We start from the raw sequence: 16,014 nt of genomic DNA on the forward strand, positions 1-16,014 counted from the left end.
CACTCCCTTCGACAGCCTTTTGAGTTTGAAAACCAAGGTGCCGTTAAACAAGGTTTTCCAATTTGTCTTTGAACAGTTGTTCCAGGTAGGGTTATGTACACTCTTGGAGAGAAGAATTTGGAGTCGTTAATGAACTGGAGCGTATGATTTATTCTCCCCAGCAGCCTTTTTCTGGTGACACTATATCCTTACCCCCTGTGTAGTCAGAAAGCATGAATTACCTGTTATGCCAAATGATGGGCAACGTTGATCTTCCATTTCAAGTACCCTCTGTCCCCATCCCCCACGCTGAAGTTTGGTGGCTAGGGCAGACTGAAGTTCCTTAGACATTCCAGCTGGGAAAGAAGCTGTGTGGCCTGTGTGGTAGAAGTCATGGAGCCAGCTACATCTAGACCAAAAGGCTCAAGAGTTAGGGCATGCTCCAAGGGCAGGTCTGACTTTGAGGTAAGTCAAAATGGTTGAACATTACTGACATCTGTGTGCCTAGCCGGTTTCTTTTTTTTTTAACTTTCTATATATTTTTAATAATTTACATCCACCTGGCCTGTTTCTTGACCTTAATTTCATTTAGTAGATGTGAGTCCTCTTACACAGATCTCCAGCACCCATGTGGAAGTCTGGTTTTATACTAAAAATCTCCCATTTTATTCCTACTTTTCTGTTAGTGGCTCAGTTGGTTTTGGTTTGAAAGTCTAACTCTTGGTTTTGACTCATGGGATCAAGCCCTGAGCCCTGCACTGGGCTCCGTGGAGCCTAAGATTCTCTCCCTCTAATAAAATTTTTTTAAGGAACACCAGTCTTAGGCTCAGCCTGAATTTTCAGGCTTACTGAAGGAGACATTTATATAAATGGGAAGTTACAGAACTCATCATATTATCCTTTAATTAAAAAAAGGATAAAAAATAAAAATAAAGAGTTTAACACTGTAATGGGGAATAACCAGCAGCTTGAAGGACATTAAGAATATGGACACAAGCATACTTTAAGTCTTTTATTGGTCACTTACATACCACATGCCAGCATTAGCAGAAATACAGAGGTCATGGTTTTCCACCGAAAATAACCTGTTGTCTTTTAGCTTGCCTCTTCCATAAGGTCTGTCTCCTGAAAAGGAAGTGTATGCCAGTGTGTTAATATTCCCCCAATTAATTAATGCCACCCAGACATTTTTCCCAAACTGGTCTCAGTCCCATATCCGCATTTATCATCCATAGATGTCCACTCAGATTAGGTTTCATCCTGGACCAGTCAGCCTAACAAAACATACCCTGAACTAGATGAACTACTTGTTTCTGCCCAACCCATCTCCCACACTTCAGGAAAGGGGCCAGTATGATCCCATGGTTTGAGGTTTCCCCAAACCTCAGAGCAGGAGCTCAAACCACGACTGCACATTCAAAGCAATCAGCCTTTGCTGCTGAAGGTGCAGGGCTTTGGCATCTGGTACTTTCTACTCACAGCACGTTGTGCTCTTTCTAGCCTTCCAACAGGATAGGCAAATCTAACAGACCAAATCACACCAAACATTTTTCTCTTCTGGCCATGAACAGCTAACAGGTATAAGCGATGTAGTATTAAAAAGCTAAGACTTTCTTTCATACAGGCCTAAGCTGCCTCATGATTCACTACACTACTTAGGGTTTACAACACTCCACCGCTTGGCGCTGTAAGGAAGCTACAGTGAAGTTTAGGTAGCCAACTTACCCAACTATAGATCCATAATCACAGATAAGGACAGCTTTACTGGTAACAGATCTTTAAAAAAACAAAAACAAAAACAGGACACACTCAACCAAGAGGCAAGAAGGACATTCATGTTGATCAAATTCAGAAGTATTAAGTCAGCCATCACTACAACTGCCCAGACCTTCACCTACATCCTCCCTTTAGGCCTAAGATTATCCCATTTTACAGGGGAGGAGGAGATCAAAGAGAATTCAAATCTTGTTTGAAACTAGCCTCCAAGCTATATACCAGACGATAAGCACTGGGAGGCTAGTTTCAGTGTTCTTTTTCCTCCTTTTACGACCACCAAGACCAGTGTTCAGATCCGATGGGAAAGGGAACCGGAGGGTCAGGATGTCTTCAGCATCTAACTTTACCTTATCTAAAGCACAGCAACAACCTGGTAACTTCAGATTCTTCAGTAGCAGATACTTCCAGGACACTTGGGGGCAACCTGCAGAAAAAAGGGTGAAAGCTCTAAACGAAAAAGTTGATCGAAACACCCATCTACCATCCACGTGGTAGTTTATGGAAAACACCCGGACTCACTTAGAAGGCTTCCAGCCCAGGTCCCAAGCCGTTTATAGGAAAGGCGAGTGGCAGCTGCAGGTATTATGCTGACCTGTGCTGTCAAAGTCTCTCCAGGTTGCTCTCGCATGCAGTTGGAGATCCCATGGCCACAACCGGCCACAGCCCTTGGAAACATGCTGTACTGACCCACCAGGCAGTTCCCAGAAACCTACCGGGTCCTGAGATGGTTGTGTTCCATCACAGTCCTGACCACAGAATCCTCACCAGAAAGCTCAACCTCAGAGTCATCCTGGAATCTTCATCTGGCACAACTAAGACGAGAATACAGTTGTCCTGAATGACATTGTTCCCTTCTTCTGGTCTTGAGAATCAAAATGTTTGACTGGCTTTTGACCCTGGTACTTATGCCTTAAGCTTTTCAGGGCAGTGACCCAGAGCACTGTTAAGATCTGTGCCACTTGCCACTAGATTTTCCCAGCACACATGTCCAACCCATTCCCACTGCCTGCCCCTCCATACTTGTTCTTCATCTCAGCAATCTATTTCTCAGAAGTCTTATTCTAGCAACTCTATGCAAGACCCATCAACAGAGCATTTCTGTTGGCCTCTGGAAACCTGTCTATTGTAATAAAGGATTCCACCTATACCGGAGAAATGGCAGGTACCATGGGAATTGTCTTTTCCTGATATGTTGCAGATCAGTTACAGCAAACAGAACGGCGACCGTCAAGGAAAACTGTCACTCTGGGCTCCTTTTTGACCACAGCAGCTATGTGGAAGCAGCTGCAGCTTCGATAAGGGCCACAGGGCAATTTAGGTCTCAGGACCGCCACAAATGCTGTCCAACCCTCAGACTCCCCTAAATCCTGTGCGCTATTGCATAACTGAAATTCACCTACTGAGACATGCTGGAGACCAAATAAGAGAACAGATACCTTACTACCAGGTCCCAACTTCTTCATTTTTGTTATGTACCAGTGTTTTGTCTCATTTAATCTTTACAGGACCATTTTATCATCCGTTTTACGGACAGGTTTAAATTAAGCTATTTACTGAAAGTCGCCAATCAGTGTAAAAGCCACAGAACTGGAATTTAAAATAGGTTCTAAAGGACTCGAGCTCCAAAAATCCCTTTTTATCCACCTGCATGAATTCCTTAACATGTCCTGCAGCCAGATAACAGGTAAAGTCACTTCCCCAAGGTCGCCCAATAAGTAGCTGTAATGGGCCGATTCAGTTTCCGATCCCGCTGACACCACCACGCGGCGTCTCCCTAGTTAGGCCACTACAGGCCCAAGGCTGCCCTGCACCCCGCTGCCTGGCCGCGTTACTCACCCGTCACAGCGCGGGCCGAGGCGGGAGCAGGAGCGGCCCTCTCAGGGTCCGGCCCCTCTCATCGCGCATGCGACCGACCAGGCCTTCTGGACCTCGGTCCCAGCAGGCCGGGAGGCCCGGCAACTGAGAGCCGCGCTCAACATCCCTCAGCCTCGGGAGGCAGCCCGGGCGAGTGAGGGGCCGGTGCCGGCCAAGCTACGGTAGGGTAAGTGGAAGAATGCGCGTGACTTGCAGCAGATCTGAGACAGCGGCGCACGAAGCGACACCTGCACGGCGGCTGGGAAAAGGGACGTGGGAGCGTTGGGAGAGGGCTTTTATAGGCCTCGCCCTTGGCGGCCGCGCCCGACCACTGCGGCAACGCGCCCGCGCAGACCTCTGGGAGTTGTAGTCCGTCTGCCCTCAAGCGCCGGGAGGCGCGTCAGGCTCTGAGTTCTAAGCGCGTGCGGAGTCGCTGCCTTCTTGCCGGGAAGAGAGCAGCCTTCCGCCCGTGTTCCGCACTCGCTGAACGTCTGGGACTCGGCACTGGGCTCGCAAATGAAGCCGACTCGCTATCCCCGCTGGAGCTCAGTCAGACATCCAAAGTCGGGAAATGACGCGGTGAGCTGCGTCGGGGCTCGGCTCCGACCGCGGCGGGCCGACCGAGGAGCAGCGCCGGGTGCTCCGATGGGTGTGGAGAGGCGCTCTGCGAGCTCTTCTGGGGGCGTGGCCCTTTGGGAGGGTTTCTCAGCAAGGAAGACGCGACCGATTTACTCAGAAGATGAATGCATTATTTGTTCATTTCCCGCTAATAGATAAGTAACTTTGCCGAGCACTTACTCAGATTATGCTCGATTATCTCAACTAGTTTCCGCAACAACCCTGTGTGTAGGTTTGTAGTTATGCCCTTTTTACAGATCAGAAAACTGAGGGATGCATCACCCAGGTAACTAACGAGGGAAGGGCCTGAATCCACGAGTCCACGGCAGAGACCACGCTCAGAATCGCTGTGCCATGTACATGTTTTGTCCATGGAATGAATAAATGTCAATGTAAAAACAAGAAGTTGTCAAGAATTAAATACGTGTTCTGTGCTTACTCTATTCGTTAATTTTTATCCTTAATATACTCATTAAAAAGGAGGTACTACTATTGTTCTCATTTAATAGAGAAAACAACAGACTGTAAGGCAAGAAACTTCCTGGTGACTTCCAAATGAGTTTCTCCAGCCTTACTTTTCTGAGCTCCAGACCTTGTATCCTGCAGCGTCCCCGAACTTCTACACTTGGCTATCTAATAAATAGGCTTCTCAGAACATAGCCTTTCCTCCTCCACACCTGCTCTTCCCAATCTCAGCAAATCCTTGGAGTGATCCTGGACTCCTCTTTCTCTATCATCCCACTTAAAATCCATCAGCAAATCCTACATTCTCCACCTTTGAGATGTGACAGGAATCTGACCATTTCTTACCACCTCCACTGATGCTATCATTGCCGGCTGACAATCACGGTAGCCTCCTAATTAGTCTCCCTGATTCTACCATTCTCCCCTATAGTCTGGTCTCAACAACCAGCCAATGGTGTGTAAAGAACACAAGGTTTTCATTTTGATGAAGTCTAGCATGTCCATTTGCTTTCTTTTATGCTTTGTGCTTTCTGTGTCCTATTTTAAAAATCTTTGCCTAACTTAAAAGTGTTAAAGATTTTCCCCTCTGTTTTCATCTGGAAGTTTAAGAGTCTTAGCTCTTACAGTTAGATCTAGGATTCATTTTTTAGTTAATTTTTTGCGTATGGTGTAAGAGTCAAAGTTTGCTTATTTACTGCATATGGCTCTCCAGTTGTTCCATCTTCATTTGTTGAAAAAGATTATCCATCTAATTGGTTTGACACCTTTGTAAAAATCAGTTAACCGTATGTGTAGGTCTGTTTCTGTACTCAATCCTACACTGTCTGGATTACTGTAGCTTTTTAATAAGTTTTGAAATAGGGTACTATAAGTCATGCAACTTTGTTCTTTTTCAAAATTGTTTCAGCTGTTCAGTCTTTGCATTTCCATGTAAATTTTAGTGTCAGCTAATTTTGTATTTTTTCTAATGTTTATTTTTCAGAGAGCGTGCTTGCATACATGGGAGAGGGGCAGAGAGAGAGGGAGACAGAAGATCTGAAGTGACCTCTGTACTGACAGCAGAGAGCACAATGCGGGGCTTGAACAGATCATGACTGGAGCCCCTAATTTGTATTTTTTAAAACCCTACTGGCTGGAGGGCGCCTGGATGGCTCAGGCCGTTGAGCGTTGGACCCTTGATTTTGGCTCAGGTCATGATCCCAGGGTCATGAGATCAAGCCCCAAATCAGGCTCTGTGCTGAGTGTGGAGCCTGCTTAAGATTCTCCCTCTCTCTCTCTCTCTCCCTCTCTCTCTCTCTCTCTCTCCCCCCCTTTCTCCCTCCCTCCCTCTGCCCTCTCCTCCTCTTGCATGCTCTCTAAAATATAAAAATAAAAGCCTACTGGGATTTGGTTGGAATTGCATTGAATCTGTAGACTTAATTTGGGGAGAACTGATAACAATCTTTTTTAAAAAATATTTATTTTTGGGAAAGTGCAAGCAAGGGAGGGGCAGAAGAGGGGGACAGAAGATCCAAAGTGGACTCTGCGCTGACAGGCTGACAGCAGCGAGCCCCATGTGGGGCTTGACTCAAGAACAATGACCTGAAGTTGGACGCTCAACTGACTGAGCCATTCAGGTGCCCCTGACAACAATCTTGAGTCCTCTCATCCATGAGTATGGTATACCTCTCCATTTAAGTCATCTTTAATTTTTCTCAACAGTGTTTTTTAATTTTCAGTGTACAGATCTTACATATCTTTTGTCAAATCTATCCCTAAGTCTTTCATATTTCTGATGCCATTGTAGATGGCATTTTTGTTGATTTCAAATTCTAAATGGTCATTGCTAGTATATATAGAATTAATTTTTGCATATTAACATATCCTTGCTAAACTCCTGTATTAGTTTTGGCACCTCTTTTGTAAGTTCCTTAAGATTTTTCACAAGTCTGTGAATAAAAAGACAGGTTTACTTCTTCCTTTTCCAACCTGGATGCCTTTTCTTTCTTTTTCTTGCCTTTTAATATTGGCTGGGACCTCCAGTACAATATTGAATTAATAAGTTACGTTTCATCAAAATTAAAACTCTTGGCAGGGGGGCCACCTGAGTGGCTCAACTGGTTGAGTGTCTGACTTTGGCTCAGGTCATGATCTCATGGTTCATGGGTTTGAGCCCCACGTCAGCCTCTGTGCTGACAGCGTGGAGCCTGCTTCAGATTCTCCGTCTTGTTCTCTCTCTGCTCCCTCCCACCCTTAAAAAAGTAGACATTTAAAAATTTCAAAAAAGTAACTCTCAGGCGGGGGACAGTTAGGAGAATTAAAAACGGACATGGGGAAACTTTTTGGCATGTTACATGGTTGTGGTAATGGTTTCATGGATGTACATGTGCATCAAAACTCATCACATTGTACACTATAATATGTACAGTCTACTGTGTGCAAATTATACCTCAATAAAGATGTAAAAATAAAAACCATAACCAAGAAAAAATTTACGTCCTATTATTCAGCTGCTCAAAAATCTCCACTGATTTTGCAACACATTTGGAATAAAAGCTGAAGTTCCATAATGGCCTCTGAAGCCACATGATTTGGCTCCTCCTCCTCTCTGCCCTCATCACCCACCACTTGCTCCCTCATTCATTCTGCTCCCTTTTCTCAGCCTCTCTGCTCTGCTTGTAGCATCATTGCCTGATCTCACCTCAGGGCCTTTGCTCTTGCTGTTCTTCTTGCCTGGAACTATCCTCTCTGGATATCAGAGACAACCACACTACTCATTCCTTCACTTTATGTAACCTCCTCAGGACACCCTATTTTGATATAGCTACCCTGCCACCCTTTAAGCTATTGTTCTGCTTGATTGTTATTTATGGCACTTATTGCCTCTTGACATCACATTATACATGGATTTATTTTCTGTCTTCCCCATTACAATGTGAGCTGCCAATAACAGGAATTGTGTCTTTTTATCTTCACTGCTATATAAGTGCCTGGTATATAAGAGACAGCACTTATTGAAACAATTAACTAAGTAAATGAATTAATTAATTAATGAAACTTGGCCAAGGCCACATAGCTAGTAAGTGGCAGTTGGAACTAAAACCTAGATCTATCTCATGTAAATGTGCATAACTTACCTGCCATGTTATACAGTTCCTCCATGACTACTTCATGAGGTGGGCACCGTGATTTGCCTTACTTAGCAGAAGGGGAAGCAGGGGGTGGGGAATCACTTTCCTCACCCCTAATCACATAGTCTATGGCAAGGTCAGCTGACATCTGGACTCTGGTGCTAGGTGCAGAGGTCAGGCACATGACCCCATCCCACAGCAGGAGAGTCCAGGAGAGGAAGTTCAAAGACTCCAATGCTGACAGTGCACTGCCCATGTGTGCTAACCACAAAGCCTTCTGGCAATGTTGGGTTCAAACTGCATTTCAAGCTGTTTCATGCCTCTTTGCCTTTGCCCAGATGCCCCTGCCTGGAGTGCCCTTCCTCTTTGACCTCCCCAGCTCCTACTTGTCCTTGGGGACTCAGCTTCAGCATCACCTCCTGCATGAGGTCTTCTCTGACCCTGTAGCTCCCTGAGCCCAGCCCTATTGTGGGATTTGACTGACTGAATTAATGAATAAATAGCACTTACCTGCTTTTATTCATTCATTAAGCCATAAATATTTACTGAGTTCCTGTTTTGTCCCAAGCACTGAGGATACAATCATAGATCACTGCCCTCAAGTAACCTAGGAGGGAGACAGCACAGTGGACAAAAGGGCATGTGACCTCATTGGCCAGGTGGTGAGAGGCTTCTTGAGGACAGGGATCTAATCTAAGGTATGAAGTAGGAGTTAGCCCTTTGAAGAGAGAGAGTGTGTTCCTGGCAGAGGGTTGAGAAGAGGAAAGATGTTCAGTATGGCTGGAGCTCAGAGTACCAGTGGTGGGTAAAGAAGGCGCTTAAGGGCTGGGGTGCCTGGGTGGCTCAGTTGGTTAATTGTCGGACTCTTGGTTTCAGCTCAGGTGATGATCTTATGGTTCCTGGTCCAGGTTCGTGGTCCAGGTTCCGCACGGTCAGCACGGAGCCTACTTGGGATTCTCCCTCTCTCTCTCTGCCCCTCTCCCACCCTCTCAAGAACATGTGCAAGCATGTATGTGGTGGGGGGCACTCTCTGTGTGTCAAAATAAACTTTAAAAAAGGAGGAAGAGAGTGAAGAGGAGAGAAGAGGAGAGGGAGGAGAGGGAGGAGGGGGAGGAGGAGGAGGCTGGTGCATCCATAGAGATCTGACACAAAAATAATTTTCCATCTGAACAGAGGTGGGGAGAATATCTCAATGGAGGAATCAGTGGGGCAGGCGGGAGTGATGCAGACTCTTAATTTGGGGAAACCTGGTAGGAAGGATTTCTCTTCCTCTCTCCTACTCCTAGAGGTAGGGAAGGAGCAGAGACATGGGCCCCTTCAGGCTCTACCATGCAGGTGACCAATGACTGAGATTACGCGGAGACCCTCAAAGTGGCTTCTTACTGATTTCTTAGGAGTTAGCCAGAAGAGGGACACCTGGCTGGCTCAGTTGGTAGAGCATGTGACTCTTGATCTCAGGGTTGTGAGTTCAAGTCTCATGCTGGGTGTAGAGATTACTTACATACATACATACATACACTTTAAAAAAAAGAGTTAGCTAGAAGAAAATTGGGCCTTCCTAGATCCTGCCAGAAACAGAAATACCAAACAAGGCTTTGCCCTTGGGTAAACTTGGCAGCTAGAATGTATTCCTTGCTGAGTGATCTTGGATTATTTAATCTCTCTGAGCCTCAGTTTCCTCATCTGTGGAAATGAGCAGAACAACATCTAAAACTCACAAGGTGAGAAGGAAATATGACATGATTGTTTGCAACAGTGAGGATTCCCCTCACCACCAATTTGCCAAAACAAATTAAACTGGTAAAATCCACCCACATTGGACAGTGGGATTAAACCAATAGACAAGCTGTGTGAGACCAGCCAGCACCTCAGCCTTGATACCTTGGGTTTCCAGAAGGCCTGACTGGGGAGAATAGAGTAGATCTTGGAAGCAGCTGTCCCCGCCTTACCCTTGCCACTAACCCAAGTGAGACCTGACCACTGTGCCCTGGAAACTCTTGGTACTTGATTTGCAGTCCCCTTTCGTGGCATCGAGGGGATAACAAAGATGGAGACAAACTGAGATGTGAGTCTCAGCTGTGCTCTGTGACCTGAGACAAGCCTCAGTCTCCTCAGCTCTAAAATGGGCACACAGTGGCCCTCTCAAAATTGTTGCCCACAGAATGTGAAGAACTGACCATCTGGCCTCATAAATGTCAATTGTCAAGGCCCCAGACCAACTGCACTCCCTCTGGAATCACATTTGTCTGTCCTGCCTCTTCTACTAGCCCTGTCCAAGTCTCTCTCTGGGCCCTGAGGCCCGGCCCAGGTAGGTGCTAAGGATGCAATGGGGTTGTTAAACATTGAACCTGACCATGGAACAGGAGGCCCTAGGCCAGGGCCAATGGGGCTCCTGGAAAGGAGCACCTGGGCAGGGAAGGGGCATCTATAAACCATCAACTTTCTAGAGTGGCATCTCCAGGTCCAGCAGCAGGGGCCCAACCGGGGAACTGCCTGGAGAGCGGGGCTGGAGAGAGAAGCCAGCACAGCAGCAGCGGCGACTGAATGAGGTGGACACTCTGGCTGTGTTAGTTTCGGGCCAGTGCCTGTCTCGTTCTCGTTCCTCGCTCTTCCTCCAACCCACATTGCCTTCTTTCATCTCTCATCCTAAGAAGTAGGGGTTATTATCCCCATTTTGGAAGACGAAACTGGGGTTCAGAGAGGCGAGCACGTGCCCGGGTGTCTCGGCCGCCGGGCCTCCGGGGTGGGTCACTAGCACAACGCGCCCCCCGCCCGCGGTCCCGTGTCTTGGCGCTGGGGCCCAGAGGGCGGCGCCAGCCAGCGAGCCGCGGGGCGGGGCGGGGCCAGGCCAGACCCGCCACTGGCCTCCGGCGGGGGCGGCGAGAAGGGGGCCATGGAGGCACCGGACTGCCACTACCAGTTTCGGATCGCGCTGCTGGGGGACGCGGCCGTGGGCAAGACGTCGCTGCTGCGGCGCTACGTGGCGGGAGCGCCCGGGGCCCCGGAGCCCAAGCCCGAGCCCGAGCCCGAGTGGGCGCCCACAGTGGGCGTCGAGTTCTACAGCCGCAAGCTGCAGCTGCCCGCCGGGCCGCGCGTCAAGCTGCAGCTTTGGGACACCGCGGGCCACGAACGCTTCAGGTGCGGGGAGGGCGGGGTGAGAGACTTCGGGGTGGTCAGTGTCCCCGGCCTCCACGGCTACCCCCCAGCGGGGTTGGCCTCAGTGGCCCAGGTACAGGTCTGGGGAATGCCCTGGTCTCTAGCCCTTCACTCGGAGTCCTTACACAAATGCAGCCAGTGGCCTGAGACCCTGATGCTGGGAGGGCAGAAGGGCCCTGCTCTGGAAGGCTGGAGGGATGGGTGACCCGGCTGCTGAGAGAGCCCACGGAGCAGAGCGGGAAGTGTCAGGGAGCCGTGAAAGGACGAGAGATTTGGGTGGGCCTGGAAGGATGCATAGGAATTTGCCAGAAAACGGGAAGCAAAAAGCTGCAATCAGGAAAACATCAGGCTTCCTCCAGGAATGGAGGAATGGTCCAGAGGGTATGTGACTGGAACTTGCTCCCTAGCTGAGGGGCACAGGCACTCTCTTGAGAGACACAGATGCCAGGAGCAGAGAAGTACTGAGCAGTGTGAAATGAGCTATGGGGCCTGTGGGGCAGTCAGTGCTCGTGAGGGAAGCCCTGTCTTTGGGGGGGGGTGGGGGGTCTTGAAGGCATAAACCTCGCCCAGCTCACTCCCCCTCCTTCAGGTGCATCACCAGGTCCTTTTACCGGAATGTGGTAGGTGTCCTACTGGTCTTTGATGTGACAAACAGGAAGTCCTTTGAACATATCTGCGACTGGCACCAGGAGGTCATGGCCACTCAGGGCCCAAACAAGGTGATCTTCTTACTGGTTGGCCACAAGAGTGATCTGCAGAGCACCCGTGTTGTCTCAGCCCAGGAGGCAGAGGAGCTGGCTGCCTCCCTGGGCATGGCCTTCATGGAGACCTCGGCCAAAAAGAACTGCAATGTGGACCTGGCCTTCAACACCCTTGCTGACGCCATCCAGCAGGCTCTGGAGCAGGGGGACATCAAGCTGGAAGAGGACTGGGGGGGTGTCCGGCTCATCCACAAGGCCCAAGTCCCCAGGTCCCCCCACAGGAAGCAGCCCCCAGGCCCATGTCAGTGTTGACTCTGGGAGGGAAAGGGTTAAACCTCTGTCAACCTCAGAAGTGCTGCTGGAATGGGGAGTGGCAGGATCTTTCTGGAGATCAAATGGCAGGATGTATCCAAAGGGTTAACATAAACAGTATCTTAGCAGTCACTCTTGGGGTCTCAGGGACTTTCTTCCAGAAAGATTTTCTTCCAGCAAGCTCTAAGAAGTCACGTGTACAGCAGCTTCCTGTCCTTCAGCCTGTTTCCTCAGTTGTCAGTGGGGCTCATTAAAGACCCACATCACGGCAGGGGGTGGGGGCATGGGGGGTGGGTGGGAGTGTGTGGGCATGAATGAGACAATGAATGTGGGGACATGCTCAGCCCAGAGCCAGCCATCCGGTAAGAACTGAATAACAAGAACTGTCCTCATCACTCTTTCCCATCTTGGACAGTTCTGGCAGTGTTTCTGAGCTTGGACGCTGAGACGCACCGCGTCTGGAAGCTGCTGCACAGACAAGGACTGGGCAGGAAATTTCAGGGCAAGCCTACCTCGGAGCCTCCTTAGGTCCTCAGGCTTGGATGAGTCTTAAATGCGTGCCCTGAAACTCAGGGTTGCTGCTCAGAACCCCTACTCCAAGGCCAGGTGCCTGATCTGGATCTGGAAGGCAGGGATGAACACGAGGGGCCAGCTCCTAGGTTAGGCACACAGTGGACACTCTGATTAGCCACTAAGTTGTTCCTTTGGGGGTGAAGAACCCACAGCCTCCTACCCCCACCCATTTGTCCCTGGGAGGGCAGCGATGGTGTTGATGGTGGGTTCACAGCACCCTCTGGAAACTGCCCACATCCAATGTTAATCTATTGAATCCACTGGGGCTGGGAGGAGTGTTTAAAAGCCTGGCTTTCTTTGCCCCAACTCAGAAGGTCAAACCCAGCTTTGTCAGTCTTCATGGGGCAAATTGAGGCCATTGTTCTTACAACATCACCGTTCTTCTCCCTCTGCTTATTCACACCTCCTTCCCCCACTCCCCCAAGGGTATTGGGTATAGGGTATTGCTCTCCAGAATATCCTAATCCATATCTGCTCACTAATCCTCATCTCAGAAATTGCCTCCTGGAGAACAGGAACTGCTAGGCAGAAAATACCTTGGGGCAATCTGGGAAGGCTTCCTGGAGATGGTATTTATGTTGGTAAGAATCTCAGCAGGTGTAGGGCACATGGGTGGCTCAATAAAGCATCCAACTCTTGATTTCGGCTCAGGTCATGATCTCAGGGTTCATGAGTTTGAGCCCAGCATGGCATCAGGCTCTGTGCTCGCAGCCGGGAGCCTCCTTAGGATTCTCTCTCTCCCCATCCCCCCCCACTCTCACGTTTTCTCTGTCTCTCGCCCTCTCTCAAAATAAAGAAGAAGAAGAAGAAGAAGAAGAAGAAGAAGAAGAAGAAGAAGAAGAAGAGGAGGAAGAAGAAGAAGAAGAAGAATCTGCAGGAATAGGAGGGGTGTCATTGTGCCAGTGGGCACAGGAAGGGCATGGACAGTTGCCACAGCAAAAGAGCAAAACCATTTAATTCACTTTGTGACCTGGGGACTTACTCAGTCTCAGATTCCTCTTCAGTATCATGTGACTGATAATCCCTTCTTCCAAGGGCTCTTGGGAGGTTTCTAGTCAAGGTGGGTTTCTTAGCTTCCTCCCCATAGGGGATGGGCCAGGGTGGGTCTCGCTGTGCTCTGCCTCCTCTTTTACTACTATTTTTAAAGTTTATTTTGAGAGTCAGATGATATCAAGAGTCAGATGCTTAACCAACTTGAGCTACTCAGGCACCCCAAGGATCACCTCTTACCCATAGATAGTATCATCCCAGCTGCCAAAAGTAGGGTAAGCTTTGCAGTCAAGTTTGAATCTCAGCTCCACTGTGTAACTGTGGGACCCTGGGGAACTCACTTCATCTCTGCAAGCCACAGTGGACTCCTCTGGAAAAAGAGGATAGTAATACCTAACTCACAGGGTTTTAGAAAGGATTAGATGAGGGGCTCCTGGGTGGCTCAGTTGGTTAAAGCGTGTGACTTCGGCTCAGGTCATGATTTTGCAGTTTGTGGGTTTGAGCCCCACATCAGGCTCTATGCTGACAGCTCAGAGCTTGGAGCCTGCTTCGGATTCTGTGTCTCCCTCTCTCTCTGCCCCTTCCTCACTCATGCTCTGTCTCTCTCCTTCTCTCTCTCAAAAATAAATAAAGATTAAAAAGAAATTTTCTTTCTTAAGAAAAGATTAGATGAGAAATTTAAGGCAGTGCTGGCCACACAGTAGGAATTCACAAAATGGATGTCCCCTTCTTCCCCTGAGGGTTTTGCTTCTAATCACTGTAAGGGAACAGAGACTACCAAAGTAAACACTTTGGGGAAATAACAAGGATTCCAGACTCTACCAAAGATCTTAAAAGATCTTGACCACACCCCCACCCTGCTCCCTGCCTCCAGACCCAGAGATGTGAACTGGGCTCTGCTTTCTTATTAAGGGTGAGATTCCAGAATTGTCCCTTCGGGGCTATCCCTAGGCTAGTCTGAACACACAAAACTCCCTCTCCAAAGCAGCACTCTGGCTAAACCCTCTCTGGCCATAGCAGCTTCCGCATGGTCAAGCTCCCAGGCCTGGATCCATGCTTTTTGCCCTTTAGAAGGCACAGAGCCAAAGTCTGCTACCTGTAGGCCCTTTCTGAAGATCCAGCCTGCCCTGGGAGCCACTGAAACCTAGTGGGTAAAGAGGGTAGACCCATCCTGCTCTCCACACATGAGGCTGGAACTGAAGATGTTGGGGGTGGGAGTCTAATCTCTCTACCTCTGAGCCTCAGTCTTTATGGTAAAATGAGAACAATTCCTACGTCACAGGTTTGTTAGAGGATTAAATATGATGACATGTGTTAAGTGCCCAATGAGTGTTAACTTCCTTCTGTTAACAAGTTCCCTTTGGGTCTTTCATGTGCCCATCCCTTGTCTGGAATGTCCTTTCTCCATCTATGTCAAAACTCTATTCATCCTTCAAGGTTTGGCCCAACCTAATGTATCAGTTCCTTCTCTGAGCCTTTAGGGCACCTGAGTGGCTCCCTTCTTTGAGATTTCAGGCTCTGCCGTCTCTTATCATTTTGCCCCACTAGACTCTAGCATTTCAAGGCCACGGTTTCCATGAGAAGGAAAGACAATGGGCCAAGAGCACAGGTCTGAGTCCTAGCCTGCCCAGTGACCTCAGACAGGTCATAATGACCTCTCCAGACCTTAATGTTCTTACCAGTAAAATAAAGGGCAGCACTGGGTGATGCTGGGGCCTTTTTTAACTATAGGTAACTGTGAGGCTTCAGTCCAGCTCTGGTCTCCTCCTCCCTGCTTCCCCTCATTCAGGCACACGGGACTTTCCAGGATGACTTTCTGGTACTAGATGCTTCCTTTTGTGTCCTCAAAACTCACTCCTGTTGTTGCAGCCACACCCTACCTCTATCTTTTGGTTAATACTTTCCTAGGAAAACCTCATATGCCATATCCCTTTACTTTTAGTTCAAATTAACTGCAGCAACTTCCTGGCTGTACCCCTCCCACCCGCCTCCAACTCCATTCTCCACACTGGCAGCCAGAGCAAGTCTTTTAACATGGAAACACAATCACATTAGTCCTCCCCCTAAAGCTCCACTGGCTCCCCATCACCTGGACAGTAGTTTTCAAACTTTTTGTTTATATGCTTATTTTTAGCATCAGAATCTTCTTATCTTTTAGTCCTAAAAATTCCCCCAATTAGGAAAAGGTATTGCTCAGGCTGAAGAGGGGTGGGAAGCCTAAGGCCAGCCTTCTGGGCCACCAACACTACACCCTCCCATTCCTGCAAGACAGACAGATACACAGATACACAGATACACACACACATACACACGCACACAGCAGCCTCTGAAGACTTTGACACTACTGCCTGCAAGCTGTCCACCTCTCAAGTTTACTTGCTGCTCATCTCTGGACATCGTCTCCCAGTGTTACACCTTGTGCTTGAGCCACATGATGCACTGACCTCTTTACACCTCTGGGCCTTTGCATATGCTGTTCT

General features: G+C 48.6%; 1 protein-coding gene, 1 long non-coding RNA gene and 5 other non-coding genes across 8 annotated transcripts; 2 read left to right on the plus strand and 5 right to left on the minus strand.

Moving 5' to 3' along the window:
• Window positions 1-978: 978 nt before the first annotated feature.
• LOC122227300 lies at window positions 979-4,101 on the minus strand. 2 transcript variants are annotated; one of them, XR_006205958.1, is made up of 5 exons: window positions 3,592-4,101; window positions 2,469-2,567; window positions 2,103-2,179; window positions 1,705-1,755; window positions 979-1,104 (listed from the first exon to the last, which is right to left on the minus strand). It is a non-coding gene; the product is annotated as an uncharacterized LOC122227300 (long non-coding RNA). The 2 variants fall into 2 exon arrangements; XR_006205959.1 differs by lacking the exon at window positions 3,592-4,101 and adding an exon at window positions 3,400-3,578.
• Window positions 1,176-1,249, minus strand: LOC122229076. Its single transcript, XR_006206935.1, has one exon. It is a non-coding gene; the product is annotated as a small nucleolar RNA SNORD99 (small nucleolar RNA).
• LOC122229064 lies at window positions 1,943-2,075 on the minus strand. Its single transcript, XR_006206924.1, has one exon. It is a non-coding gene; the product is annotated as a small nucleolar RNA SNORA61 (small nucleolar RNA).
• On the minus strand, window positions 2,305-2,435 carry LOC122229063. The gene has a single exon (XR_006206923.1). It is a non-coding gene; the product is annotated as a small nucleolar RNA SNORA44 (small nucleolar RNA).
• LOC122229046 lies at window positions 2,928-3,062 on the minus strand. The gene has a single exon (XR_006206908.1). It is a non-coding gene; the product is annotated as a small nucleolar RNA SNORA16B/SNORA16A family (small nucleolar RNA).
• A 5,115-nt stretch (window positions 4,102-9,216) lies between the features above and the next one.
• TRNAK-CUU lies at window positions 9,217-9,289 on the plus strand. Its single transcript has one exon. It is a non-coding gene; the product is annotated as a tRNA-Lys (tRNA).
• A 1,386-nt stretch (window positions 9,290-10,675) lies between these two features.
• On the plus strand, window positions 10,676-12,251 carry RAB42 (RAB42, member RAS oncogene family). Its single transcript, XM_042951450.1, has 2 exons — window positions 10,676-10,940; window positions 11,548-12,251. The coding sequence occupies exons 1-2, from the start codon at window positions 10,696-10,698 to the stop codon at window positions 11,969-11,971; spliced, it is 669 nt and encodes a 222-aa protein (XP_042807384.1). The 5' UTR covers window positions 10,676-10,695; the 3' UTR covers window positions 11,972-12,251.
• The last annotated feature ends 3,763 nt before the right edge of the window (window positions 12,252-16,014 follow it).

The sequence above is a fragment of the Panthera leo genome, chromosome C1 (assembly GCF_018350215.1).
Source record: "Panthera leo isolate Ple1 chromosome C1, P.leo_Ple1_pat1.1, whole genome shotgun sequence".
Classification (NCBI taxonomy): Eukaryota; Metazoa; Chordata; class Mammalia; order Carnivora; family Felidae; genus Panthera; species Panthera leo.